This window comes from Crotalus tigris, unplaced genomic scaffold, assembly GCF_016545835.1.
Source record: "Crotalus tigris isolate CLP2741 ecotype Arizona unplaced genomic scaffold, ASM1654583v1 scf7180000017550.10884619, whole genome shotgun sequence".
NCBI lineage: Eukaryota > Metazoa > Chordata > Lepidosauria > Squamata > Viperidae > Crotalus > Crotalus tigris.
Window position 1 is genome coordinate 2,853,187 of NW_024096468.1, and position 18,684 is coordinate 2,871,870.

At 36.2% G+C, this 18,684-nt stretch overlaps 1 protein-coding gene across 1 annotated transcript; it reads left to right on the top strand.

Annotated features, from left to right (window-relative positions):
* The first annotated feature begins 5,447 nt into the window (after positions 1-5,447).
* Positions 5,448-18,530, top strand: LOC120306661 (acidic mammalian chitinase-like). The gene is made up of 12 exons (XM_039340279.1): positions 5,448-5,564; positions 5,865-5,903; positions 6,971-7,000; positions 8,602-8,803; positions 11,075-11,131; positions 11,599-11,764; positions 13,044-13,168; positions 13,717-13,840; positions 14,762-14,944; positions 15,457-15,573; positions 16,648-16,783; positions 18,412-18,530. Exons 2-11 carry the CDS (start codon positions 5,879-5,881, stop codon positions 16,780-16,782), a joined length of 1,164 nt encoding a protein of 387 aa, XP_039196213.1. The 5' UTR covers positions 5,448-5,564; positions 5,865-5,878; the 3' UTR covers position 16,783; positions 18,412-18,530.
* The last annotated feature ends 154 nt before the right edge of the window (positions 18,531-18,684 follow it).

Consider the following 18,684-nt stretch of genomic DNA (forward strand, 5'->3'; position numbering starts at 1 on the left):
TCTGCCATTTTTTCCCCTTTTCCTTAGCTGTGCTACTCCCTTTTATTCTATTGGCTTTTGAAAGCTAATAGAATAGACTCTCTTGAATAGAGTCTAATTCTATTGGCTTTCAAAAGCCAATAGGAATTGTCCAGGCTGTCTCTGCCCTGCTGAGCCCGCCAAAAGTCCCATTCTGCAAACGGTGCTGCGCCAGTTGAGTAGTCCTCGACTTACGACCAGTTGAGTAGTCCTCGACTTACGACCGGTTGGGGGTCACGGCATTAAAAAGGTTGAGAACCACTGATTTAAACTATCAAGATTCTGAAAGATTTTTTTTTTTAAAAAAAAATCAAATGCTGGAGAAAAAAATTGTTCTGAGCCAACAAAGGCTGCTATACTCCATTTAGATACAGTTACAGATTATTAGCATATGATATATACACTGTATCTAAACAACTTTATTTAATTCATATAGATATAAATTATATGTATGTTAAATAATATAGGGGGTTGGACTAGATGACCTCCAATGTTCCTTCCAACATTATTATTATTATTATTATTATTGACGAGTCCGAAAAAAATATCCCTAGTTTCTGGTTGAACAGAAGAATAAAGAGAAAAACTTCAGATCAACTGACTCTTAAAGGGAAAACCAGAATAACAACATGGCCTAAAGTAACCCATCTCTGCTCATGCCTTTCACTTCCAAATTATTCCACCTCTCAGGTTATTTATGCTGGCTGTGGACTTCTGGGAGGTAAAGTCCACAAAGTTGTCATGGTTGCAGATCCCTGATTTAGAAGATTATCCTTCCTGTGTTTTGTTCTAGTCTGTCTGTCTAAAGCGATTTTTGCCTATCTTTGTTTGAATTGTTTTCTGTTTCAAACCTGTGAAAACTCAGGTTAATATTAATTTTAATTATAACAAAGACATTAATCTCCAGATATAATAAGAATTGCAGATTGTCCAATGTAAGACAAATGTCAGGGAATCATTTGGAAGATATTCTTAGGCAGATTCATGACTATTGCACTTTGTTTGCAGGATACTCTTGTACTGCAAATGTGAACTGTAACGGTTATCTACATACTATACTAAAACTCTCCTGACTTTTAAGTGTCCCAAAGAATGCAGTTTTTTCAACTGCTTCAAATGCAGAATGTGTCAAAATCCAGGGTCCACAACTCCCAAGAGAATGAAATTTGGGGAAGTTGTGGCTGCTTCATGCTATTGTCTGCTGTTGGAGGTCACATGATTTTCATTTTCAACTTTCCAAGCCAGTTTTGCAATCTCTTGCTCCCTCCCCCACCCAACTTGGCTGCTGGAAAAGAAAGGGAAAGAAGGACCAAATAAAGAGGAAGGAACCCCTTGCACACCCTTCCCAGTCCATGCTACCCCCCTGCATGTTCCCCCAGCATGTTCTGCCTCTTGCACGCTTTCCCTGACCTCCACCGCCCCTTCCACACCCTCCCTGATCCATACTGCATCTCTTGTGCTGTCTGTGCACTCTGACCCATGTTGTACTCCCATGTGTTTTCCCTGACATATATGGGCCTCTTAGGCATCGCCATGCAACTTTTCTGACCCCATGACTCTTGCCTGGCCTGCCTGACACCTCTTGTGCACCCGAGGCACTCTTCCTGGCCCATGCACCCACTTCAGCACTTGCAGCCCCACCCAAATGCTGTCTCTAATTTGTACAGCAACTTTTGCAGAATCTCAAGGATCCCCAGGCACCCTTCCCAATCCATGCCATCCCCTGTTGCACCATTTCCAACTGGTGCAGCACCTCTCACACACCCCTATGTCCCCCCCCCCATTCATTTCTCTTGACCAGTACTGCCTCCTGTGTTTCCTATTTGATTTGCAGGGCATCTCTTATCCTCGTGACCCCCCCAATCCTTCTTTGAGAGTCCGGCAACCTGAAAAAATAAAATATGCACAAAAACAATAAATTCCAATTTTGTGCTAAGTAATTTAGTTCTGTACCAAAACTTATTAAATGTTTGCATATCTGTGCATCACGCTTTTGTTCCATTTGCATACTTCACTAACCTAATTAGGTTGTGTTATGGAGGATGGTAAGATCTTGTCCAACTTAGTACACAATGCAACTAAGCCCATTTACGTCAAGTATATTTATGTAACATGTTATTCTTCACACAGGAATGTTTTCTTGAGATTATACTAAATGTGAAATATTGGATGCATTTCTGTTTACAGAAGACCAGTATCAAGCCTTAGAACAATAACTGCTTTTGCTTTGCAGGAATGAAAGAAATGAAGAAAGAAACTCCTTTATCTGCTACCTTCTACGCAGAAACATACCAGGTGTTTGAAAGGTCATCTAATGGCAACAAGAGATCATAGAATCATAGACCTTGGAGGTTTTCTAGTCCATCTCCCCCCCCCACCTAAGGCAGGAGTCCTTAAACCATTCTGGACAAATGGACATTTAATCTTTTCTTGAAAACTTCCAGCTCTAGGAGTCAAGCTGTTCCATTGATTAATTGCTCTCACTGTCAGGATTTCTCTTATGAGCTTTCTATCTATTACTTCCTGTCCTGCTGTTAGGTGCTTTGGAGAATAAGTCAACCCTCTCATGCCTGTGATGGATGGCCCTTCAAGTACCAGAAGATAGCTATCACGTCACCCCTAATCCTCTTCATTAGACTAAACATACCTAATTCCCTTAACCATTCATAATACAATTTAGTCTTCAGACCTCTTATTATTTTTGTTGCTCTTCTCTGCACTTTTTATAAGTTCTCAGCATCTTTTTTGTATCATGGTGATCAGAACCGGACACAATATTTCAAGTCTCACTAGAGCAATATAGAGTGGTACTATTATTTGTCATGACCTTGATGCTATTATCCCTCTGTTAACACAGTCTAAGACTACATTGGCTTTTTTGGCAACTGCAGCACACTGCTGGCTCATGCGTAAATGATAAGCCACTAGGACACCTAGATCCCTCTGAGAGATACTATTGTTGAGCCAAGTACTGCCTATATAATCTTTTCTGCATCAAAAGCAGCTCTTTGAGCATTCATTGAACAAAATTTATGGACTGTGGACTCTAGCCAATTGATAGTTCATACCTGACCCACCAGCAGCAAAATGTGTGTGCTCATTCTTCTCCTGTGTGATTACTAGTTATATTCTTTGCTTTTCCTTTCTGAAAGAAGTCCACTACAATTGATTTTAGTTGCAAGAAGTCTGGAATTTAGTTCTGGGTATTGATCAAAGATTACAGGATTTTTTACCAATTTCTGCTTAATAAACCCATATATTTAACTAATCTCAGAATAACCATGGAGGACAATAAACATTTGATGGTGCTTATTCAAAATACTCTTGAATATGTCTTATTTTGAAAAAAAGCAAGATAGCATCTGCCACCATATGATTGAAGTCTTGCTTCTTTCTTATGTAATGCACTGCTCCCATCTTTGTGGACATGTAATTTGGTAGGCTGTCTGTTACCTGCCATCCTGAGTTTACAATTCATGCTGGGGACAAAGCCAGAAGTTGCTTGGGGTAAGGACAAAGCCAAAAAAAAACCACACAGGTTCAGTAGTGTGGTAGCGTGACTATTTACATTTTCCAGAACAGATAAAAACTTTTTACATCAAAATTGATTCATTTGCTATAGTTAGGAGCCATATTGTGGATAGGAGTTGTTATTATGAAACTCCAGAAAATGACAGCATAATTATCAATGGAGGAAATTTTATAAGTAAAAACAAATCCCATAGTGAACAATAGGCTTGGCCCTATTTGAGCACCATACACAGGTTAGTTATTTTGCCTGAGAGATTGCCCCCATTATCAAAATATAATTTCAGATATTATAGTAAATGTTGATTATCCACCATTTTTCTCTATTATCCTCATCCATATTTTGAACTCCCAAGGAAAAGACCTTTACATATTCTTTCCCCTCATCTCCTCCTCCTTTCTCTTTCTGGTTTTGTTTCTAGATTTTTTTGTTTTGTTTAAGTTTATGTCTGCATATTCTGTGAAAATATTGTTTCTGCTGAGACCTCCAAAGTAATACCTTTCATTATACTTATTGATTTGTTTGCTGCCAAAGTTGTTTCGAAGTGACACTGTTCATAGATATTTTCTGCTTAGAATCACAGAATTATAGGGTTGTAAGGGGCCATAAATCTAACATCAAATCTAGGACAGGAATTCTTAGACCTTTCTGTTCAAACTTCCTGTTCAACAGTTGTTTGAAAACAAGAAAATTCCTCATTCTGAGTTTGAATCTCTCTCTGTAAAACTTCCACTTATTTATTCTTATCTCACCCTTGACCTCTACAGGGATTAAATCCATACCGTCTTCCTTGTGACAACCCTCTTAGAATACTGGAAGACTGTTCTCAAGTCTCCTTTAGCCTTCCCGTCTTTAAGCTTTACATGCCAAATTCCTTTAACTATTGTTCTTCATAGGATTTAATCTCCAAGCCCCTCATCAACTTTATTCTTCTTCTCTATAATCTTTCCAGTTGTCCAGCATCCTTCTTATATTGTGATGTCCAAAACTGAATACAGTATTCTACGTGGAGATGCAGTCTGACCAGTGCAGTGTAGAGCAAAATTATCCTCTCATCTCCATGTTAGCTCTCTTTGATGTAGCCCCAAACTGCATTGGCTGTTTTGGCAGCTGTAGCATACTGTTGGCTCATGCTTAATTTGTGATCTGCCAGGACTCTCAGATCTTTCTCAAAAGTACTATCAAGTTAGATATAAAACCTTATATTTATATTTGTCACCACTGAACACTTTTTATTGAATTCAGCCCAATATTCAAGCCTATCAAGATCCTTTTGAATCTTGACTTTATCTTCTGAGGTGTTAGCAGTACTAACTCCCAGCAATGTATCATCTGCAAATTTGCTGATATCTTTTTTATATTCTTATCTAAGTTATTTTTTAAAAAAATGTTGAAATACAGATGATCCAGAACAGAATCCTGAGGTATTTTTCCCTAGGTAGATATACATCTATTAAACACCATGTGTTGCATATAGTCATTCATCCAACTATGAAACCCTCTGGCATCCATTCCATATAGTTCTATTTTCTGAAGGAAGTGGCTATGGTTAACTTAATCCAATGCCTTACCCAAGCCTAAATATGTATTATCCATAGCATTTACTTGGTTTACTATCCCCCCCCCCAAAAAGAGCAGTTAAGATTGGGTTTACATAACCAATTTTTAACAAACACAAGCTGGCTTTTAGTAGTCACCTTGTTTCTTTCTAAGTGCTTGCAAAGCCCCTACTTGATTATTGTTCTAGGATTTTTTCATGTATTGAGGTCACGCTGATACTCTCTAATTTCGCTGGGTCTGCTTGACTTGTGTTTACTTAATTGGGACATAAAGAACTGTTGAAAGTTTGTTTTGAAAAACAACACCAAGCAACTGAGGTGTGGAGAATGATATGATTTGTAAGAGAGGATAGAAATAGGAGAAGTTCCTTCCTTTGCAGAACTTTGCTGATGAACAGAAGCATAACAGCAGAGAGGGTCAGGCTGCTTTAATTGCAAAGATTTCCTCAAGCTGATAGGTATGGATTTAAATGGCTTTTGAGTGTGTTTAGGCTTTTTGTACATTGATTATTATGCTGAATGCCGAGAACGACTTACAATGTCAACTACATAAAAACTTGCTAACTAGAATGGCATGCAATGAATAATTTTGTTAATTTTGGCTTTTTCCAACTCTGTAACTGCAACTAAAATAAACTAGCCATTAAAAAATATAGCATTAAATGTACTAATATTCAAGATTATGGTCTTAACTTTTAAGAAAGCACAGAAGCATCTCTGTACTTATTTGTCTTGTTTGCATGCATCTGATTGGTTAGGTGCAGGTGTCCATATGAAGAATCAACAACTCTGGGTCGGTAAGTAAACATGCATATTTTGCACATGCTGCATAGAAAAAAACCTACTTTTCTCCATGTGTAAACTGGCTAGAAAGGAAGTCAATATAAGGAACCTCTTTCTGGATTTTACCCACTTCCTCACATAGTGTGGCCAGATGTTCTGTCTGGATGTTAATGTGGTTCCTGACTGATAATTCCCCTGCTTCTTTTTCCTTGGACGCCAGCAAATCAAGTGATATTTGCTTTTTCTTTAGTGACCAAGACTTTTGAGGACATAGCAACAATTTTACAGTTTTTTTTTCCTACCACTTGCAGCCATTTTAAGTAGAGCAGTATAAGAACATATTTTTTAAGAAAGGGGAAAATGTGGCAGAAACATGTCAAGTTTCAAATAGTTAAAGGAGAAGGGGGAAGAGGCCATGTTTTCACAGTTCCATCAGAGACTGTGTTTAAAAAAAAGAAACCAAAAACCCACATCAGAGATCTAGTCTTTCGCAGCAGGCAGCCCAGTTACCCTGGATAAAATGGCCCTTGAAGGCAGAGATCCGAGACCCATGGAAGGGAGCCTGGACCATCAGAGCAAATACCAACCAACTGAAGCAAAGGCATCTATGTGGGAGGGAATGAATGGTAGGAAACAGAGTGTAGACTGCCCTGCTGCTTCCAGAATAGAGGAAGAAAAAAGACTACTTTTGATGCAGAGCCAGAAAACTCAGGTGGCCATCCTCCTCCCAACAGGTTGCGGGAGGGAGGGGCTGAGGATGCAGCCAATCATTCCTGTTCCTCCCAAACTGGTGAAAGTGCCCATCCTTGTACCTGGGCAAATGGGAAGTAAGGATCAGCCTTATTACAAATAAGCAAAATAGCGCTAAAGAAATGAATATTATTTTTTCACAATCCTGGACATTAAAACTATAGTTTTAAAGATGATGTAATTTATTGCTGAATTTAGTTGATCTCACTTATCTCTTTTTTCATGTGTTATGGATTCATTTGATCATCTGTCTACAGTTTGGGAAATAAATAAATAATGTCTTACTGTAACGTCTGATCTACTCCTGATGTCGAGCATTTTTGCTTTGCAGGTTTCATTGTTCTGCTGAATCTGCAGTTTGGTAGGACTCTTTTACTATTGTTTGTTAGTTGAGGAGATCTGTTCGAAAACTCTTAAGTGGCCTGCTTTAGCATGATCAGAAGTGGATTTTAAAAAATATAGTAAAAAGTAGTAAGTGTTTTAGAAACAAAGTGCACCTAGAGTTAAGCCTGTGTATAGTTTCTTAAATACTATTTCTATGTAAGAGCAAGATAGACTGAAATTAAAATCCTTATTTAAAACATAGGACAAATTTGCCTTCTTAACTATGGGTTTTCCAATTCTTCTCAGACCAAATAATTTCATTCTAATGTATGATTCTTCTGTGCTACATTCCAAAGGAACATAGAATTCATGCAAGCCTGTAATAGAACAAACTTCCTTATTTACAGGAACATTAAAGGAAGAGTATAGAGTGCAGCCTTCTATTTTTCCTGACACAAGTCCTATGAAACCTGAACTAACTTACTATGCTGAAACTCTGCTTTTCCCCCAAGCCACAATGGTTTTCAATGGGTTCCCTGATTCTGACTGATTTCTTTTTTCACTCTCCTCTTTCTTTCTGGTAACTTCTGAAATCTCTTCATGATGTTTCCCTCCCTCTCTGTATGGTAGCTAATGCATATATTCAGATTTCCCTCAAAATCAGCTTGCTGACACAATTTTTAATTTGGCTGTTAGCTCTTCCCTTGACAATTTCATTAGCTTTAGACAGCTGAGGCTTTAGTTTCTAAGTTTTATCCCATTGGATAAAACTTTCAGGTTTTTATTCTCCAATATTTGCTTTAAAATATGTTGCAAGGAACTTTAGTAGGCAAATTCTTTCAGCAGAATAGTTTTTCCCTCATATGATTAAGACCGGAATAATTCTACAATGTTTTATCAGTTGCCTTATATGCAATTTAGAGCAAAAATCCTTATCAATAAATAATTAATCTATAAATGCTGACTAGTGCCTGTACTCTCCCATTGGTTATTCTAGATGGAATAAAAAATGCTATTCTGTTATCACATACTCTAAATATTTTGCTTTCTGATGATTATTGTCAGAAAAGATAGATGCTGGAACAATTCATCTTCATAACTGAGTCATACATAGGGTTTTTCTGGATATTTTGAGCTATGTCAACTTACAGTGCAAAGAATAATTAAAAATTGTTTTATAATGAAAAGGACTGAGATAGTTGGTTCCTGAGGACCAGAAACAAAAAATGCACACTGATATTGAAGCTTGTGGCCAATGCTTTCCCTGTAATGTTCCTACTTTTTCCAAAGTATTCCTGGTCCTGCCAATGTCTCATTTATGAAAAAAGTCACTTATTTTATAATGTCACTGTTTCATACAACAAGCCACAACTTTGAAAAACTCATTATATCAGAAACCTTTGAATTTGACTCAATCATATAAATGAATCAGCAATACTTTCAAAGGTCAAGTGTGTATATGTGCATATATTATATTATTTATAATTCACCATTTTCCACTATTTTAAATGCAGCTAATTATCTTTTATATCATGTGGAATTGTGTTTTTCCCTCTGGGAAAAAGGCAAATGTACGCTGAAGATAAACTGCATGCAGTTTTAGCCATTTATAACATTACACAAAGCATTTCTTTTCAGGTTCTGCCTACAAACTTGTCTGTTATGTCACCAACTGGGCTCAGTACAGGCAAGAACCAGCCAAGTTCACCCCAGATAACATAGATCCATTCCTGTGCACTCACTTGATTTTTGCTTTTGCGGATTTGGAAAACAATCAAATTAAAACTAGAGAATGGAATGATGTAACACTCTACAGGGAACTCAATGCTCTAAAGGACAGGCAAGTAACTTTCCAAAGAAATATATTTGTGTAACAATAATATTGCCTTTATTAGTGGAGATGATAGTATCAAAACCAGGTAAAACAGAAAAAAAGCACTTAATTCAGACCTTACAGCTCATCACTTAAGTTATATGTTGTGGACACTTAGTTATTAATATTGTCAAATGGTCATAAGCCCAAGGCCTAGGACAGATATAAAGTAAGTATATGAAGGTGATCCCTTTCCCCTTCTCAGTTCTGAGAGCATGGGTATTTTTCTTTGTTTTTCAAATTATTTTAAGGATATTTTAGAACTTTCTCTATAGCACGGTGCCAAATTCACTGCATCACATGATGTGTTGTGCCATATCGTGACTTTTTTTGCATTGCCGAAGCTGGGGTGGGCGCGGCCTCTGTATGATGCAATTGGCCTGCAGGCTGGCAGTTTGACACCCCTGCTCTACAGTTTTGTCTTCTTCCTAGCTTAGTCAGGCTCTTTTGATACACTTGTAGGGATCTCAGTTTGCAGCAAGATGATTCACAACCAACTTTACACAGAACAATTGTGTATTTTATGTTTTCTGGATGAAGGAACATTGGGTATTGCTCGGAGTAGATATATTTTCTAGGGATCAAACCAATGTATGCAAATAACTTTTTTGCACACATATCCCTAGTATATGGAAAGTCTTAAGTTAAAAGCCAATGTTCTCTGCTCACTTTCTCTTTTACCATTAGGAAAATGCAAATGTTAGTTATGAGTGCTTATATATTTATTTACATAAACATAACCAGCAAGCCAGATAGAGGAATTGACTTGTGTGTGAGATAGATAGACCCAAAGTTATTTTTATCCAGAAGAAAATAATAATTTAATGAATCATAGTAAATCATAATCTAACTAAAATAATACTAGCCTTTTGTTTTCAGATTTGTTTGAGAAGTCCAAATTATATTGGTAATTTCAATGAGAAAGGGAAAATGATGTTCTCTATCTCTACTGGAACTGCCAGAAAAGCCAGAATGTAAAAGCCTTTTTATGTCTATGGAGATTCTCAGTCATCCAGCTTTGTCCCAAAGCTTTTTCAAGAGGCAACTGGACTTTTGGGGGGTTTTTTTTGAAGACATTTTGCTTTTCATCCAAGACAGCCTGCACCTGTCATCAACAGGACAGAAAATATCCTGCCTCGCAAAAAAGCCAATTCAGTGCTGGGTTGCATTAACAGAGGGATAGACTCAAGATCACATGAAGTATTAATACCACTTTACAATCCCTTGGTAAGACCACACTTGGAATATTGCATCCAGTTTTGGTCACCACAATGTAAAAAAGATGCTGAGACTCTAGAAAAAGTACAGAGAAGAGCAACAAAGATGATTAGGGGACTGGAGGCTAAAACATATGAGGAACGGTTGCTGGAATTGGGTATGTCTAGTTTAATGAAGAGAAGGACGAGGTGGGACATGATAGCAGTGTTCCAATATCTCAGGGGCTGCCACAAAGAAGAGGGAGTCAAGCTATTCTCCAAAGCGCCTGAGGGCAGGACAAGAAGCAATAGATGGAAACTAATCAAGGAGAGAAGCAACCTAGAACTAAGAAGAAATTTCCTGACAGTTAGAACAATTAACCAATGGAACAACCTGCCTCCAGAAGCGGTGAATGCTCCAACACTGGAAGTTTTAAAGAAAAGACTGGATAGCCATTTTTCCGAAATGGTGTAGGGTTTCCTGCCTGATCAGGGGGTTGAACTTGATGACCTCCAAGGTCCCTTTCAACTTTTTTATTATTATTATTATTATTATTATTATTATTATTACTATTATTATTATTATTACTATTATTATTATGCTCCACATACATTTGCACTACTCAGGTGATTCTGAGGACACAGATAAACTTCCAAATGGCCCCAGCGACTCTCTAAAAGAATGCAAATGACCAGCTGTCTGCAAGGCATATAGATCCTTCTATTCCCCACCATCCAGTCAGAGTTGAAGAAGCTTCTTGGATGAGAATTGAAATGTCTTCAAAGAAAAATAATGAACTCTAGTTGCCTCCTGAAAAAGCATCTTTGGGACAAAAGCCTTTTATGTTTTAGTCTATTATGTAGGGTTTCTTTAATCTCTACTGTGTCAATAAAATCTTGGCACAAAGTTTTCCTCAAAGGCTATTCGCTTATGGTACACATATAAAAGGGAACAGTTGATGGGAATCTTGGGATAATTTTCAAGATATAGATTATTTGTCAATATACACAGAATGTTTATATTATTTTTCTTGCTTTCCAGAAATAGCAATTTACTCACATTGCTGGCTGTTGGAGGGGGAAACTTTAATAACCAAAAGTAAGACTTTTCTCCTAAAGTTGTCCACTGAAAGAGTTCATGTATTTGTAATAATGTGATTTTTGGTCTGGTCTAAAGGAGATATGAAAGAATGGCGATTCCATCTCTGTAGCTGAGAAGGAATTCTGCTGGCAAAAAGGGCTTTCAGGATAGAACACCAATCAGTTTTGGCACATTTTGGCCAGTACACTACAAGAAAGAAAGAGAGAAGGGTGATAAGTAAGAACATCCCACAGTAATTATAAACTCAATTCCTTCCTTATTTCATTTATATTTTCATTTTGCTATAAGGAATACTCTGAAAATACTTGGCTGAATTTAGAAGCAAATATAGCAATTTCTATTATTATTTTTTAAGGGTAGGTGGGTGCTGGATCTTGCCAGTTTCTAACTATGGTTCATAGTTAGAGGTCCACGGCAATTAACATAGAAAATTAGGCTGTCCCAAAATAATGTATTTCTTCCAGATTTACTACCATGGTATCATCTTCAGCAAATCGCCAGATCTTCACCTCATCAGTTATAACTTTTCTCCGTGAGTATGGATTTGATGGTCTGGATCTGGATTGGGAATATCCAGGTTTCAAAGGTAGCCCTCCAGAGGATAAACACCTGTTTACAATTCTAATTCAGGTGAGAGACTGAAAGTATAAACTTTTAATTGAAATTTTTGTAAAAGAGTCTTGTAAGATCTTTAAACTGTGTGTTTTGATATTCTGCATGCATGCCATTCAACAATAGTGAATCACTGCAATAAAAATTTCTATTAAATTAGAATTGAAAATCAATGTCCAATTAAGATTTGCTATTCAGAATTTTGTTCTATCACAATTTTGCTCGAAAACTCAGTCCTAGAATAGATATTTTATTGATGGAATATACAAATAAAAGGGCAGTATATCTCAGAGTATGTATGAATTACTTATGTATTTATAGCTAGCTTCCATTTATTTAGAATGGCAAAATAGATAGTAGGAGTAAAAGCAGGATCCAAGATCCAAATAAATTTTTGTATTATTTACAAATATTCTTACACTATTTCATGACTAACAGTCCAATTCTGTGCATATCTACTTAGAAATAAGTTTGACTGAATTCAGGGATGCTTATTTTCCAAGTTAAATGCTATAGGACTGGTGCTTAAAGCTACAATCTAGAATACAAATCATTGCTCCTCTCCTGGGCAACTGCCTTAGAACCTCCTCCACCATCCCTTTCATATTCCAAAAGAGATTTCAGTGTGCCCTTTTGATTCTAATATAGCACCAGAGATAGTGACAAAGGAATACTGTATGTTGGAGGCTTACTTAGATTCACCTCGCTCTTCTATTCCTTGTTTAACACACCTCTAAATGAACTAGGAGCTTGTATCAATTAGTTTTCTTATGACTGATATCAAGGTAAGGAAAAGGAAACAAAATATGAATGCAGGTGGTTGGAATGTGGGAATTACTGAAACATTTTGCTCTGCCTGCACTGAGAGCATGTTAGCAGTTCTACCATAAAGATTCTCCACATATTGCTCTTTAAATTACCCAATGTAAAAAGAAGATTCAGTTAAATAAGCTATATGTATATGGGGTGTGTATACTGTATATTTACATATATGTACGCACACAGTATATACATACAAACATTAAATAATAGGATTATGTAGCTCAGTACATGTATAGTGTGTGTGTGTGTGTGTGTGTGTGTGTGAGAGAGAGAGAGAGAGAGAGAGAGAGAGAGAGAGAGAATCTTAATTACACATGCACATAAATGTACATGTACACTGAGCTACATAGTCCCATGACTTAATGGATTGATCTGTATGAAAACTTTCTAATATGACAAAGCTTCCTTTGAACCCTTTCCTGGTCTTTTGCAAGTGAGCAATAGTAACTGCTGCTGCTTCTGTTTCCTTCTTCAGGAATTATTAGCAGCCTTTACAAGAGAAAGTGAACAAACTGGAAAGCCACGGCTCCTGCTTTCAGCAGCTGTATCTGCAAGCAAAACAACCATAGATGCTGCATATGAAGTACCTGCATTGGGGAGGTAGGTCATGCAGTCTAAGAGAGAGGTCCAATATGAACTTACAGTGATATCTCGGTACTCATCTTTAATTGTTTCTGGGAGGTGCAATGAGTACTAAAAACAATGAGTGCCAAGCAAATTTTTCTCATGAGGAATAATCTAGTGAGTCACAAGGCAGCCAGTGCCAACAAGTTCTAGTTTGTGGCATTGGCTAAACAAACAAGGAGTACCAGGACAAAATTTTCAAAATGCATTGAGTGTCAAATTCTATGAGTTTCAAAGCAGTTGAGTATCAAGCTACCACTGCATTTTGCTTTGGAATATTACCTCTGCAAGATCGGATAACAGACTGTGGGATGATGAGATGTATCTATCCTATCTCTTAGGGGCCAGATTGGGAAAAAGTGATATAAGGTATTTCAGTTAAGGTTTCTGAGAGCTTTCTAAAGAGCATTAACTACATCCATTACACATGTGTTTATGTCCCAAAATAGCTATTGTTATTTGATCCTTTATACTGGCTGTTTATTGTTCCTTAATCTTGTCCTTTATTTTTAATTTGCATTTAGGAATCTTGATATTATCAATGTGATGACTTATGATTTCCATGGAAGTTGGAATCCAGTGACAGGACACAACAGCCCACTGTATCAAGGTTCAGTGGACTATGACCCAGTTCCCTTCTACAATTGTGTAAGAAAAATGGCAACATAAAGATCTGTTATCACTTTTGTAGTACTCATAGTGGGAATTTAATTAAGCAACGCAAACATATGTAGATTACTGATGAAACTCAAGATATTTGATGTATATATCAATATCAAAACAAGTTTGAATTGACTATTCTCAGCAAAAGCAGAATGCTAGCTGAAGGTTTATTTTTTTTAATCCCACCAGCTAAAATTGCTGTATCACTGACAAAAGGCAAGATATGAAAAAGAAGAAATGGAATTCTCTTATACTTTCTAAGACAGTGAAAGGCAGCTTGAGTTGGGTACAGTAATTGAAAAAGGATTACGCAAGCTCTGGCTGTAACAAGATTTACACCATATTAACAACCTAGTACTATAACTAATGGGTCACTTGAATCTGGCTCACAAGTTAGTTAATTCATCTATTTGAATTCTCATTTTTTTAAACTTAGGAAGCACTGAGCGTGATGTGCAAAGATCATGATGCACTAAGCATGATGTGCACTTTAATCACTTGAAAGCATTTTTAATCACTAATTCACTTATTGAAACCACAATCTGATTGATAATCTGAACCTAGAAAAAGCAGTGAGTTAGCTCAAGGAGAAAGACAGAAAGGAGGCTGGAACCAATCTTTTTTTAATTATTTATTTTATTGTTTAATTTTATTTATTTGTAAAAGGCATTTGCTCCAGCTATAGCTTCTCCTTCTGTTCTCATTCCCATCAAACACTAAAATTGGGCACTGAAAGATGGGACTATTTATTTGTCCATCTGATGTGGTTTGCTGTATGATTTGCTGCCGAAAGAACTAATAAATGACCATATTGTTCTTGATCTTCCTCTACCCTGCTTTGTACGGTGCACAGACTGTATGTATGCAGAAGTGTGCATACAATGTTTGTTTGTTTCTGTACTGCAGGAATATGCAATGACATACTGGAATAAAAGTGGGGCACCATCTGAAAAACTCATGATGGGATATCCAGCATATGGGCGTACTTTTAGACTTTCTACTTCAAATACTAATGTTGGTGCGCCAGCCTCTGGTGGAGGCAGTCCTGGAGTCTACACCAAACAGTCTGGTATCCTGGCATATTATGAGGTAAAATGCCCTTCATTTTATTAAAAATTATAAGTTATCTAACTAGGTGGCAACCCCTGGTTATCCTTGGTTTTTCCTTGGAATGTGTCTCCAAAATACTTGAAAGAAAGATAGGGTAAAAAAATCAAAACCTAACAATAATAAGAAAATCTTAGCAATATAATTCTGTTCATGTTTATCGGGAGCAATGTCGCAATTTAATGGAATTTCTGTTTGAGTAAATATTTACAGAACCAAATTGTTTCTATTTACTATAATTACAAAAGTCACTTAAATTGGGATTCTTATGCCCCCCCCCCACACTAATAATTGGCTATCAATTGACCCACTTTTCCCATTCTTATACTACATTTATTTTTGAGAAACTGCTGTAGGTGAAAATTTGAGCACACAAACGACAATACTCTTTAATAGCAATTATTCCAATGGGGAATATTATAAAAATAATTCTGTTTTATTTTGTTATCTCTCCTGAACTGCTTTGAATAAACAGATCATAATCATTTTGACAGGTTTGTACATTCTTACAAGGAGCTACAAAAGCATGGATTGAGAAACAGAAGGTTCCATATGCTTTCAAAAATAGAGAATGGGTTGGATATGATGATGAAAAAAGTTTTCATTTTAAAGTAAGTTGTCATTTTGTGTAATAATGATTGAGTTAAATCTAGTTTAACCAATGAAATAAACTCATGACTAAGTTCCAATATACAATGTATATGGAAAAGTTCCATCTGCTCATTAAAGTTATCTTGTCATGCTGTTACACAGTATAAATTCGTATCTAGGCCTGATGCCACTGAATAATACAAAGAATTTTTGTCAACAGATTCAGAGCATTGAGTCAGTATCACCATCTCTGGGTTGCAAAAATCCAGACAATTAATAAAGGGTTATAAAATGACAGGAAGTGCTTTTTATGACCATCTAGTGATAGTCAGGATTTTTGCAGCTCAGATGCACCATCCCTATTTAAGATTCACATAGAACCACTGAACTTTATAACAAAATGGTCCAATGTCCAGTTAACTATTTATTCATTCCGTGTGATAGAGCTAAATCTAAACATCTTTGTATTCTTATACAATTTAAACATGCTCTTATTTCTCAGTTGCTCAGTTTTGAACTTAGTAGTTGGACCACTCACTTGTTCAACACAATGGAAGTAGAAGTGATTTTTCTGTATATATGGGTATATGAGTGTGTGTGTGTGTGTGTGTGTGTGTGGGTATGTCTCTGTGTATACACTTGTATGTCACTTCTTACAACAATCTGAATTATTTATATGTTGAATATATATTATTTATAAGTTGAAAGATAATTCCTTATTTTGTTTCATTCTGATTCATAAGATAAATGAAAATTTTCTTCCTTTAGACAAACTCTGTTGGTTCAGCAACAAGAAATATACTACAATATTATTCAGTTAGAAATTCTGAATGTGTTATAGACAGTTGCTGTGGTGCATTCTAAATGCAGTGGAGATATGTTAAAAAGAATCTCTCTTGGCCTGCTTGAAATTGGACCACATTCGGAACAGTTGGACTGGCCTACTCCAATGTTCTTAGCAGGGAATGGGAGTTTCCATGACTGAATATGTTGCACTGTATTCCTCTGCTTAGGTGCTTAGTATACTTCTCTCTTCTATGAGGAAGTATACCTTCAACTCAGCTAATTCTAAAAGCTGCTGTTTCTCTTTGCAGACTGATTTTTTGAAGAGGAAAAAGTATGGAGGAGCCATGGTCTGGACTCTTGGTCTGGATGACTTCTCTGGCAGTTTCTGTGGTCAAGGAATCAACCCCCTTGTGAATAAACTAAAGACTTTTCTAATGAATTGAGGTAATGTATTAATACTATTGTGTCCATCTTTCCCACTGCTCTTCAGATAGGTAAATTCTCACTTTGATTTTAGAGATCATTAGGAAGAGACAGTCCCTGCTCTCGGCTTTCAAATCTAAAAAGATATAACACAAAAGAAAAGTCTGGGGAGGTACCAATTCTTAAAAATGAAATGATCATATAATATCCAGTCATAATGCATATAGAAATAAAAGTAACCAACATATATCAGTAATATATCAGTAATAATAACAAAAGTTAATAAGAATAGATGACAGTAGGAGGTGAATTCCCAGGACAACATTACAAATCATTATAATGTCCACTTAGAAGTAGATAAAAGTTTAACCTTCCATTGTCTAAACCGAATGGCCAATTTATATTCTGGGGTTAGACTCAAAAAAATTTACATGGTGAAGCATGACTACTGTTAATGTCTTTCTAGAGGGAAAAGACCTGAATGAAGTTGGCTAACAAGAAAATACAGTACAACATCAGTTAATAAATGGAAAGTCCTCGAATTAAAACATGTTTAGTGACATGACTGTGGGGGTGGAGACAATAGAGCACAGAAGTGGTGACTGGGTTATTCAGAGCCCCAACAATAAATAAAGTGATTGGTGGATGTCTTCTTAGAAAAAGGCATCCTTGTTTCAAATATGCAATTTAAACATAAGTATCATCATGGCATGCCACAGGAACGATTATACGCATAGCAAAATAATTATAAATCTTTAAGCATGATTGATTTCATAGTGTATGAGGAAAGGCTGAGAAAATTGTGAAGGATATAAGGTGAAGAGTTATTTTGATCATGGGATGCACTATTATTTAGGCAAGAGTGACTCTTGGGACAAAATGGACATGCTTAGAATTGATTGCCCCCTTATTAACTGCATTCAGAATTTGTGATTTTCCTATTATGAAATAAATCCTACGAAATTTCTGTGAAAGTCATTAAATTCTTTGCCATTGCAAGTATATGCTGGGTTTAACTGAAAATGCTTTTGAAACATACACTGGAAACATACAATTTGGAATCATTATCTTTCATGATTTTTTTCTATTTAAAAGGGAAGATTTGGATGGGAAAAAGTTATCTGGAGCACTCATATGGTATCCATCAGAAATTCTTTAAAGATACATTTATTTAGTATCATATAATGTTAAAATGAAGGTTGGGGCCAAGTATTAAAACTCCTAAAGCTTTATTCGAAATAACAGATACATATATATCTACAATGGGTCAAACTAAAGCAATACAATGGGAAACCTATTATTGTATTCCCACAATTGAATAAAACATAACCGAAAACAAAACTTGTTTCCCCCAAATTCTTTAGGAAGCTGCCATTTTGCTTTTGAGCAAAAATAAGTTGTGTTTAATACAATTGTAATATAAGCCCCAGAAAAAAATAGCAACGAGCAAGACAATTTAGGCACTATGGTGCAAGCAGGTGAAAGAATTAATTCTTTTATGCTGTAGTCCAAACCTTATACTCTCTTCAGAGAAGATTGCTATTAAACTTTAAAAAAAATAGAAAGTCCCACCTTCAGTCTTTTCTGACTGCAGTTTTTTGCCTTGAAATTCAATTACAGTTCATTTTTTGTGTGTATTTGTTCCACAGGCTTCAGTAAGAAGAATAGAACAACATTCAGTGGAAGACTAACACGTCTTAAATTCTTTCTGTTCAGGTGATATATTTCTTTGAAAAAGAAATATTAATAAATCAATGACTCATAACCAGTTTCTAAGTTTCTTTCACTGCAGTAATGTAAAAACGGATATTTGGTTATTAACAGTAAGTTATCAATTACTTTACTAAGTGGATGACTGGATAGAGAGAGACAGGATTTATGTTGTAAAGATGTTTTCCTAGTGTAGTATCTTTTATAAAATT

Coding starts and splice junctions, on each gene's coding strand:
- LOC120306661 (XM_039340279.1), top strand. CDS start 5,879: ATGAAGAATCAACAACTCTGGGTCG. Junction 7,001..8,601: donor TCTGCTGAATCTGCAGTTTG/GTAGGACTCTTT, acceptor ATTTCTTTTCAG/GTTCTGCCTACAAACTTGTC. Junction 11,765..13,043: donor TGTTTACAATTCTAATTCAG/GTGAGAGACTGA, acceptor TTCCTTCTTCAG/GAATTATTAGCAGCCTTTAC.